This window comes from Nipponia nippon, unplaced genomic scaffold (genome assembly GCF_047370975.1).
Source record: "Nipponia nippon isolate SJK-2023a ecotype South Korea unplaced genomic scaffold, ASM4737097v1 scaffold_3, whole genome shotgun sequence".
Classification (NCBI taxonomy): domain Eukaryota; kingdom Metazoa; phylum Chordata; class Aves; order Pelecaniformes; family Threskiornithidae; genus Nipponia; species Nipponia nippon.
In genome coordinates this window covers 100,303,635-100,315,609 of record NW_028262347.1, presented here as the reverse complement: position 1 = coordinate 100,315,609, position 11,975 = coordinate 100,303,635, and the positions used below count along the sequence as shown (strand labels likewise).

The following is an 11,975-nucleotide window of genomic DNA, read 5'->3' as shown; positions in this document are numbered from 1 at the left end:
TTCTTCCCTCCATCAACCCCTGCAGAAACCACCACATTCCTGTGCAATGTCAGTCACACCTACCATCATTGCTTCCAAAAGGAATATGCAATTATTCCTGATCTTGCAGGCTTGGACTCACAAGACAGACTCTTTAAGAAACACCTTTCACCATCTGATGCACGCAGTGGCTTTACATCTAACTAGAAGAGACTGCAGTGGTTAAGACAACGCAGTATTCAGGGAAGCTCATGGCCAACAGAATCCCTAAGCGCAGCCAGTCAATACCGAGTTCTCGCTCCAAAGACCATGGTGAATTGAGTTACACATATGATAGGAACTAACAAAGCTACAGGCATCCCTGTAGCTTTCAGACATTAAAGCAGAAGTCAGCTTTCGTAAATCTTGCTGGTTTCAGCTGTCTGTATACAGAGAAAACCACCCGTTTCATATTATTTTCAGTCCTAAACATTGGTCTCTTGCATCTCTCAGCATCACCTTCAAGTGTTTTTACTACAGCCTTGCTTTGGGGTTCTGCAGCAGCTGAAGGACGTGAGATGCTACCTAGTGAGCTGCCAGAACTTCATGCTTCAGAGAAGCTCTCGGAGCTATAATTAAGTACTCACTATAGCGGATGAATGCAGATTGTAACAATCACTGCTGCATGGGAAATGCCGTGACAAAAGACACGTCCCCTTACACAGTACAGACATGCTTGTTCTCCCACTTGCCAGGAGCAACTCGCTAGGTTCCTTTGGGAATGACTACAGCCTTCCACTTAAGTGCTACTTTGTTTGTTTGTTTGTTTAAGCCAGATGGGGCAAAAGATACGCAAGTCCTTACTAATATGTGAAAAAGCATGTCTGGACTCTGTTTTCTCCTTCTTAGGAAAATGAATTGCCTTAATCTCCTTCTTCATGTATATGATTTTAACAGGTAACCTTCCTTCTCACAGTTGTATTTCAGCTCTGATATTGCAAAAACCACTGTTAATAGAAAAATAAAGAATTGCTACCCGAACACATCTTTTCCCAAAACAAAACGCTGCTCCCTAGTGGAAGATGATGATATGATCTAATTTCATTAGAAGGAATGTTTTAAAATTTTCATTTTATCAGTTACAGGAAACCTTAATTCATTTTCACAAGCACTGACATACAAGCATATTAGGGCTGGTTTGTTTTATTTCAGTCTTTCAGATTTTCTTGTGAGATTTTGGTATTTATTCCTCAAGATAGATTTGCTATGCATTTATATCAATACTATATCACATCCAAATAACCTGCCAAGTATTTCTTCATTAAAATATTAATACATTTTCTAATTTGATCCCTTTGAGTTTTTCTGTTCTTAGACAATATAAAAAACACAGACCAATTTTTCCTTATGTTTTTTCCACATATTTAATTACCGACAGGCTTTTATAGGTCTGAATACATAGCTTTAGCTAACCAGTTTGAAAATACAACATTCATCAGTCACATTCACAGAAGAAGTTAGGCAAATATGCAGATACTATGAAAATCTTTATCCTGTTTGCTGTGGGTTTCTAAAGATATCCCTGTCTGCAAGCACAGTGATAGAAAATTGAAGAATTGCCTGTTGCAGCAGTTCCTTCAGCTTATACTGAAACAGTGACAAGTGGTCAGACATCAAGGAATATTTGTTCTGAAGGAACCAAATTTTATCCTACCTGTAGTTAATTTACAAAATATAGCATTAATTTGCTTTCCTAGTGTTTGTTTGTTTGTTTTCCCTAAAGCATGGATAAAGCAAAAAAAAGGAATAGCCCTCCATATTAAATGCTTTGAGTTATGGACCAAAGCAGCACAGTTCTAGATTTATTCCCAGCTTCTCATATTCACAACAGGAAACCTATATAGCACGTGCTTCCATTTTCTTATCTCTCTGCAGATAAGAGACAGATGTAAAGTAGTTCCCTGATAAACATACCAATAAAGTACTTTTGTTACTTTTTGGGTTTTTTTATGAAATGCCTTTTAAAAAAAAATTTCTCTCTGCTTATTGGTTTACTAATTAATTTTAACTACAATTTTTGCCTGCGTACTTCTTCTACCTTAAGTACTCTTCCCATCAAATACAAACACTATGGGGAGAAAACAGTAATTTGTCAAAGGACATAGGTTAAGCAGTCACAGATTGCTAATTAGTGTAAACCTCATCTATAAAAATTATAATCCTGTCAGATCTATATCTAGTCTTCTGTCAAAATTATGTTGGCTGTATACATTGTAGAATAATATTACACAGGCTTGCAAAAGCACTCTGGCTTAACTTTAACCACCAGCAACTGGAGCCGCACACCCTACCCAGAGAGCCCTGCCCAGCTCCACAGCAAACGGCTGCGGCCCCTGGACACTTGCTTGTCTTTCCCGAATGTTCTTAGCTGCGTCTTGCCATCCATACAGCTGCCACGGTATTTCACAGCAAATACCTAACCCTCCTGCAACAGTCTCAACTTCCACGTTCCAATCAGAGGGACCAAAGGTTGGTATTCATTTGTTTGGTTTTAGGGCAGAGAGAGACATAGAGAAGCTCCCTCCATTTCCAAGTATCTACTAATGTATGGAAGGGGGTTTTTATGACCCACTAGGCATAAAATCCAGAACTCCTAATCTTGAAAGAATACAAACGAACAACATATCTACTTTGCCATTTACTTGAGATGAAGACAGAAAACTGTTTTCAAAGTTATAGTGCAAGTCACACCATGAAATATTTCCAGTAGACCTCACAGAGAAAAAAAAAAATCAAGGATCAATTCATAAATAATGACTTATTGAGGAGTTTCTAAGCCTGACAATTAAGGAAAAGTACATTTGTTTTAAAACAGAGGAAAAACATGGAGAAAATTAGGAATCAGGATATGGATGTTCATAACTTCATGAATTTTGGCAGCCAATTCTTGCTTTCTTAAACATATGCCATCAACAGTACTGAAATGAATCAGGGTTCCCATCTCAGGCCTCCCACTTGCAGCTGGCCTTGCTGCCTGCCGGCTGCACCATTGGCTATGCAGTTCATACTTTGGATTCTTCAGCAACCCTACTATTCTAAGTTCAATGCCTATCTTCTACAGGAGCTGGATGACGTTTAAAATTTTAAGGGCATCTGGTGATCGAATTTGAATGATAGTACCTAATTGTTCACATAACCCAACAGCCAGAGATTTTAGCATTAACTTCACAAGTGTTATTACTGTAGTAAGTACACAACCAATTCCGGGACGTCATAAATGAATCGGCAATGCTTTTCCACATAAAGGCACGTTGGCTGTCTGGGATGTTCTGTCCTAGGGCTTCTACTGTTACCTAGTAATTTTTCAGAAATGAAATTATTTCTTGAAAATTTACACTTAACTTAGTATTTAATTTCAATTAGCACATTAATTAGAAGACAGAGGAAAATGTGCAAAATAGTATTTATTTTTAAAAAAATGAAACCTGCAGTAAAGATAAGAAAATTAACAAAAATGTAAATTTTAAGAAATATCCCAAAGTTCCATTTCTTTGACCATTAAAACTGACCCTTAAAAAAAGCTGCTTATGAGTGAAATCCAACAGCTCATTTGTTTACTGACTGTACAGAAAGCCCTAACAGTAATTACTAATTCAGAGTGCTCTTGTAAACAATCTATTTTTGGCTGAAGTACTTACAAAGCACATAGCCTGCTCAGAGGGAAAGACATATTTGTATTTACTTTAAGCAAGATAGGTTTTATATTAGATATTCATTTAGGTTGTAAATACCTGAGATTTAAGCTCAATAACTCCCAACGGTCTTAATAACTAAGCAAATGAGGGAGATGGAGGTTAGGTCATCCATAAATTTGGTATGCACAAATATAATGCATCAATAAATAAACACAAGTGTTACATTTTCTTTATGTCTGCCTCTTTTTATTGTCATATTAAAGTCAATGATAACAGATGCAATTTACTGAATACTTTTAACACATACAAGAGAGTAAACCCACCATTTAAGTAGCTGCATTTCACTATATTTACAACAAAAAAAAAAAAAAAGAGGCAGTTACTCATTCCAATACAAACTCCCCTCCTTTACACCTTCAGAAGAATCTTTATTCACAAAAATACAAAGCACTCTCAGTAGAATTTCCCATGATAAAATGAAGTACTTATCCATAGGAAAGGTTTATGGGCTTTCTCTCCATTTGGCCCCTACCTGTCTTATACTTACATCTTCAAAAAGAAATAAGAGTAGACTTCTATACAGACAAATCAGTAAGTGGCAATCTCACTGAGATCACAAAGAAAAATTTAATTTATTCTGAAATTTCTATTGTTAAAAGGGAGATAGCAAAATATATATGGCTTTTAGAGCAGATACTAAGTGCAGTACTAGAGCAGATACTAAAACACTCTGAATCGTTATCCTGCCAAAATCTAGGCAGAAGTATGCCTTAGTATCGCACTGAAAATACAAAATAATTTGAGAATAGCTATGTTGAATTTCACATCAGGTCTTCCCTGCATGGAGGATGATTTAAAAAATAAACACAGTGGCAACTTAAAACAAGAGATTTACATTCCCTGAATGCAGCCTTACACTTTTCTTTTGGTTGCTACATGAAGACAAACTGCAGCAAACACATTCGTTTTCAAATGCTAGATCATTCAGCAGCCTGCTTTTACTTTAGCGTGCATAACTTCAGTTTTTCTCTCTCTCTATTCTGTTTCTCTCCAACCTATAAGCACACTGAATATCCAAATACTGCTAACAAGAAGACACTAAGACACTTACCCTCCATAGCACCAGAGTAAATTTAAACATACTACACTGAAATAATTTAAAATCTATAATCATTCTGAAAACTGCTCTAGTGGGCTAAAGATTAAAACACTTTGAAATTATTTCAAGGCAATGCATGAAAACAGCTTCCCTTTCTATTTCTACTTTATGTATTAAAATAAAACTAGGTTGTTCAGATGATCCTGCTCAATTATGAAACTTTCCCAAAACTAAGACTGTTGTAAATTACAGATTCCAGCAGTTGAACAGCTGCCATAATATGAAAAGCTATTTATAATTTGCAATGTTCTTATAACAGACTTCTCAGCATTCAGTAGCAGCTTTACAATCTGCAGCGTCTTGCAGGTATGTCCCAAAGCAGAATCCTGGGGAGGAAAACCATTTACTCAATAATAACTCGGGATAAAAGAAAAACAATTAAAAACACACAAGCAAAGAGCAAATATTTCAAACACTTTCAACAGCACTCCTGAAGTTTAACTAGTATGAATTAACCAGACTCAGTTCTAGCTTTCTGAAGTCTCTGTTCTTAACAGCTATAGATTGACCTCTGCAGCTCCTGTTGAAAGGCCATTTCCAAATGCACTCTGTGCAAGCCCACAGAACTCTTGTGCAGTTTTGTTTTGTTTGTTTTTTTTTTTTAACCAAACTGAATACACGTCTAATATTGAGTTAATAACAACTTCCATCCATTAATATTAACACAAAGATCTAATCCTAGCACATGAAAAAGGAAATTTTACCAGCTGAAATCCAATTTAAATTTATTTCCACTCTCTGGTGCAGAGAAACCTCTCCTTTCAGGGTCTTTACTAACAAGAGGTGGTAAACTACTGGGCAATTCTTTTGATAGTATTTCACTTACCAATTCACAGTTAGAGACACACAGAACTGATAATACACATTTCTTAATTTAAATAATATTTTCTTGCTATTTCTTGTTTTGCTACCTTGTATTATGTCCAAGTGCTATGTAACAATGGGAATATGAAATTCATTATTATCAAATATCAGAGGCCTCCTTGGAGGGGTTGATTCTTTGTCTGCTTTGTGCAACAGTTTAAAAAGTCCCGTTCCAATATTCATTGGAATTCCCATGATGATGCACTCAGAAACACCTAGGAAAAAAACCAAACACAAACATGTTGAACATCTGAAGAGTAAGGATTTACAAAACTATTTTCATTTGCCCATTCTGTACACGTTGCCTACCGAATCTCCTTGAACCTCACATGCAAAGACGAAGGTCTCTTCACTAGATAAAGTTAAACGTTATGGTCATTAGAACAGTATGTTATTTAAATTCTAGACAGGAAAAATTCAACCTAACCGAAACACCTTCTCTAGCAATGAAAGAGCTTCAGAAGGTTTGTTTTTGGAGAAGACACATTCCACTCAGTGTGAATAGAAGATACAAGGCAAAGTTACTTCATGTTCATTCTCTGACTCAGTGCTAAGACTTCAGTCAAATCTGGCCAAGTTCCCTTGAAACCCCTGCAACGTCTCAGTGAAAGAGGCATATCACTACTTTAGCTATACCACTTTTTGCATTTTCATGGTTCAAAAAGTGCTTGTTTTGAATTTAAAGATTTAGTCTGTCCCAACTATTTTTGATAGCGATAACATTTGCACAGCAATGTGCTGACACATTTATATTACAGATCTACTGATGTATACAACTTTTCCAAAGAATGTTCCACATTAAAACCAAGCTATCAGATATCAGTGTATTTTTCTCTGCATACTGTTATGATCCAAATAACACTTTCAAACATCCTCAGGAGTATAAGAATATTGTCCTTCACATAAATGTTTAAGAAAATAACAATAAAAAGCTGTACCTTTGAATGCACAAAGGATGAAAATCAATTTGCTTAAAATTCTGTCAAGATTTGATTGGTAATTTAAATGAATATGAAAGAAGATCCTGTATTTTCGCTCTTAGACCATTGCTGCATTTCTACTACGTATTTTCCAACATTATGCACTTAATCTTGTGCAAAATAGAATGCTTAGGAGTTACTGTATATTTAGGCCCGCTACTTTGTACAGCCCCTACAGCATGCAGGTTACAATGGACAAAGGAAATACCTTTATAACACCTAGCAGAATAAAACTTACCTGGTTTTGCACAACAATCTTTCAACCTGAGCCAACCATGGAAACTGCATTTAGAGTTTTGGGAATCCTTCTTCTCTTGCAATATTTCCGTACAACCAGAAGCCCTTCCTCCCCATCTCCCTTTTGCCTCATGGACAAAGTAATAGTTTGCAGCATCTGACAGCAGTCATGTATAGCAGGAAATTTTCGGACAGATCATGCCACTGTAACGACCAAGTGTATGTTCTGTATCTGCTCAGACTAATGTATACTAGAGGCCAATGACAATTGTATCGGACAGGTGAAGATGATCACGTTGTTGACGGCAGAAGAACTGCATGCTCTGCTCTAATGACCACCCAAGGCTCCTCCAGTGCAACGTCTTGCAACACTACCAGTTATAATCTATTACAGATCTAAGCATCTGGCTGACAGCTATGAACTGCTGCTCTCACTTTCAGCTGGAAGAAGCTAGGCAGCGATGAAGCCAGTCATACTGCTCTTATTGCAGAGCGTGTAAGAGTTTTCATAGCAATTCAGAGAGAGGACTAGTGATGGCCAGGTCAGGCAGCTGCACAGCACTTTTTCATACAAGCAAGCCAGTATCATCTCTTCAGTTTTGGAAGACAGACAACAATTTTCTGTTTTGTCCATTCCATTTCCTTATTTGAACTAAAACATTTATATAGAAGGCAACACGAAAAGATCTTTGGTTTCCACATTATTCAAAACAAGATTTCACCAGCTCAGAGGGGACTTTGAGAAAAGATTTTCTTTTCCTTGTTCTCCCATCAGTCTCCCATAGGATCTTTACTTTAATCATGGGCAAATAATAATAAAAAAAAAAAAAAAGAAAATCCCATTCACGTTGAATGCTGGACAGCCAGCAAGTGGCAGAGTTCTTAAAAGTACAAACTAGTAATACAAAGGTTTCTAAGAGACCCCAGCAATTCAGAAAATATACTGTCCACAAAGCACTGTTTGAAATTGACTACACTTTCTAAAACCTTAACATAATACATTCATATTTTTATACTTCGTTAGCACCCAGAAACTCCAAATGAGCGGTTACAGCTCCAGGATGGTAGGCCTTAGATAAACAGATGATGAAGAGGGTGAAACCCACTTGACTTCTCCTTTTCTCTGTTTAACCTACTAGATAGAGACTTTTAAACAAATCATTCCAAAATGTATGTAGCTTAAAGGAGAATGAAATCTGGGAGGAATGGGGGCAAAAGAGTTTAAATAAAGAAAAATAATTTCAATTCCAAATATTGGAGGACATGGCAGAAATGCAAAATTAAGAGACGAACAGAATGACAAAACTCATCTATTTGAATTTTCTGTTTGGCTGTTGGCTGTATGTACATGTGCATGCATGCACTTGTGTGCATGTATACATATATTTTTAAACTCTTATCAGATTCTTTCATGAACTCAGTGAGAAGATGATTCAGTGGATGTTAATGAACTTAACTTTAAAACTGAAGAACAGATACATTTAAAAAATTTCTCAGGACAGGGATCTTCTCTGTTCTGTTAATGAATGGAGTACTGATAAACAAGGCTTCTAATTTAAAAATAAAAACAACACAATTTTTATCTATTTAGATCAGAAGTAACTGAAGAAGTCAAGAACTCCGCCTTTCTGTTTATTTCTAGGTATAACTGACAAATCACATAAGCAATCATTATGCACAGTATGATATTTACCTATGCTACCTGAGACATAAATGTCTTCCTACGTCTTAGTAGGAATGAAAACGAAATCTAAATACTGAATGGGGTACTAGATTCCTTAATCAGCGCTACGTGTTGAAAATATACAAACTTTCACAACTGAAAAAACAGAACTACTGACAGTGGGACAAATTTCCCGGTATTTCTCTGAGCTATGTGGTGAGAAGTAAAACCGAATTACTAAAAGTCTGCTCTAAGAAATATACAACAAATGTCCAAATGACTTCAAGATCTCTGATTGAGATTAGAAGCAGAGAAACATCCACCAAACTTCTAGGATCAAGAAGTATGGATCAGCCTGAGACCTGAAGTTTTTGACATGTAGGCTGAACAGAAAGCGTAACAAGGGCAAAAATCCAATGCTTTGAAGAGGTTTACAGATGCTGTCTAAGGACCACAAACTGCAACAGATTTTGCAATACCTACCACAAACAGAATCCTTCTGTCCAAAGTAGGCAGCATCAAAGAGATGGTCTGCAGTCTTTTCAAAGGAAGCCAGCATCAACACACTTTCCTTCATTTTTGCCAGTCCAAACCTAGTAATGCCCAGCACTTCACCCTTGATTGATGGAAGAACCCAAAGAAAGACTATCACAACAGTGGCTGGAGGTCAGTTATGTTTGCTACAGAAGCAAATCAAGTGAACGACAGAAATGTAGTTTTTATTCTAACACACATGAAACAAGTAGTAAGTAAAAGGGTTACTATCTATAATATAGCATTGTCATAATATGCTGCTTCACAGTTAAACATCCTGAAGGTTAATAGTTTGGTAGTAATCAATATTTAAATAAAACAGAAGTGATTATTCATATACAACAGAAGCTGTTATAAATGGTTACTAGATTTTTTTTTTTTTTTTTTAAGCAAGAATATGGGAAAGATCGAGAGAAACATGGCCATGAGAAAAAACACACAATTATAAACTAGTTGCTGAGCTACAAAATTTAGTGGGGTCTGAGATCACTAAGCTGAAGCTACTGCCTATTGTCTACTGATAAACCTGACTTCAGCTGCCAGGAGATTACAGAATATGTTAAATCTTCATTTTTTCACTCTCTGGAAAAAAAGTAATTAGCTTTTTAATCTAACTTGGTTTATTTCTGCTTCTGTTTCTAACTAACATCCTGATTATAACAGACTGTGCACAGAAGCACAAGTCAGAAGTACAGACAAAAGAATGCATGCTAGGAGCCCAACAAATGTAAAACACTGCACTCTGATGCCCTTTTCCACTATTGTGTTGCAGCTCCACACAGCCAACCCTGGGGACTGCTGCAGCTCAGTACAACAAAGCCCTACAGTTTTGGGAGAAGTCAGAACTCCTTCATCCATTTTATCCAAATTAAACCCTTGCACTCTGGCAGGCAAAGTGGAAAATCTTACTTCACTAAGTGTACTCAAATCTAAAAAACATATTGGATGTGACGGAAAGTCAATCAATAAAGAACAGATACGATTTTCTGCTAACAAGTTCTGGAAGACTGTTCATACTCTACATGTAATCTGATTCTATTTGTAATGTCTGTATCCTTTGACTCTTATATACAGTGCAGCTGCTATGAACCACACCCCATGTGGTTTTCTGCACAGCAAGCCTTAAATTGCATGCATGGTTGCCCAAACAGTTGAATTTCATACCACAATTTTTAGGATTCCTATTTCCAATACGGAATTATGATTCCCTACTCATTATATCAATTTGTTTTCAGTCAAAAGAGACCTTCTGCCCCCTACCCCCAAGAACTAGATTAATTAAGCATTTTGTTTGATATACAAACAAAACTTACAATTCTTTAAACCTGTAACTGATTTCCATCTCCCTAGCTCACCCGACCTTCTCAAACATGGTAAGATTAATTTGTATAAACAGGCCAATTTAGAGGAAAAACATAGTACAAACCTTATAAGTCATTAGATCAGACAGCAACATAACATGTCTCCTGTCAATGCTCATACCATGGTTCACCATTGTATACTGAATCTCATTGATAATGGTTGTCCGAGCAGCTTCAATTCCTAGTGTCTTCTCTACCTACACAAGAGATTATGTTAGATTAATGAACAACCAAATGCTTGGAGCAAGTATATTCCTGGAACAAATACCATCTGATGTCAGATAATGTCCATTACTACCCTTTTGCATTTCTCCGGTTGAAAAATATTTATAGAAAAAGCTTCTTTGAAGTGAACAGTACTGCCAGTCAAATTATTCTCATGTTAATGCATTATGACAACTATTAGTGAAATCAGGCTTGATTAGATATCAACTGCTGCATCTGAGCACAACCAACCACTTTTAATAAAGATGCTATGGGGAAAAACCCACAATACCCGTTTGAACACTACCTCGTAAGTGTTGTTAGAGGACGTTTTTGTTCCTTTCACTCCATGAGTAGCCATAACAGCTCGCAGATTATCACCTTCAACTAGAAGTTTATATTTTTCCTTTCCACTTTGTTCATCAATGTGAATGACAGCTCGGGAAACCTCTGGTATACCTTGCACCACAACCTTCACAAAACAAAAAAACCTAGTAACAGTGTACAGTAATGCAGTATGAAAGGGTAACCCTTATCAGCATTCAAACCTATTTAGAAGCTCCAGTCTTTGGAGTAAACGCTCAATTAAAATACATATGAAATTAGATTTCCTGCTCTTAAGTACACTAGTGCAAATGTGACATTCACATTGTACTATAAACTCTTACTCACTACCTACATTTTATATTTTATGCCAGATATCCTCACACTCAGACCTAGGTCTCTGAATGGTGGTAGAGCCACACAAGGAAAAGGGCATCCTGCCAATAATAACGTTCACTTATCATTATTTTTAAAATCCAAAGTAGACAGTCTCCTCACAGAAAGCTGCAAACATGCCAGATACTGTCACGTGGCTCAGTTCTAGATGCAGCTGGAAGAAGATACAACTATTTCATACAACTGCTGCACTCGGAATGCTTCAGTAAATGTTGTAAGAAAGTATCAAGGTTTCAATTCTATTTAGAAAGATTAGTAATTGAGGCTTAGTTTCAGCTGTAAAGCAGCAGCATCACAATCTAAGAGTTATGGACTCAGCCTATCTTAATTGTCAATACTGACAAGAATTATTTTGTCTTCCCACCATAGAACTCCAAATTATTATTACTGATGACCTCCCACAAAAGCACGAGACAGCCTTTGTTTTTACCTTTGGTAGTTCTTCCTTCAGGGACTGCAATACATAATACATTGAACTCTTGCTATTTTCACGAGGCGTCACACATACAACTGCTTCTCCATGGACAGCAACATCCCCAGGCTTTACTCTGAGTTTAGATATGCAAATAGAGTAGCGCACAGTCTCTGCATTCACCTGTG

The 11,975-nt window shown here is 36.7% G+C and overlaps 1 protein-coding gene across 9 annotated transcripts in view; it reads right to left on the bottom strand.

The window, feature by feature from the left end:
* Positions 1-1,349: 1,349 nt before the first annotated feature.
* Positions 1,350-11,975, bottom strand: part of POLR3A (RNA polymerase III subunit A) — a 41,460-nt gene continuing 30,834 nt past the window's right edge. For 6 of the 9 annotated variants that reach the window (XM_087764424.1, XM_087764428.1, XM_087764423.1 and 3 more), the window contains 6 exons: positions 11,806-11,970; positions 10,963-11,127; positions 10,517-10,648; positions 9,040-9,172; positions 5,724-5,891; positions 1,350-5,138 (listed from right to left, as the gene is read on the bottom strand). In XM_087764424.1, coding sequence (XP_087620550.1) covers positions 5,743-5,891; positions 9,040-9,172; positions 10,517-10,648; positions 10,963-11,127; positions 11,806-11,970 — 744 coding nt within the window. In that variant the 3' untranslated portion in view covers positions 1,350-5,138; positions 5,724-5,742. The other 3 variants (XR_015706281.1, XM_087764426.1, XR_015706282.1) reach the window with 3 other exon arrangements.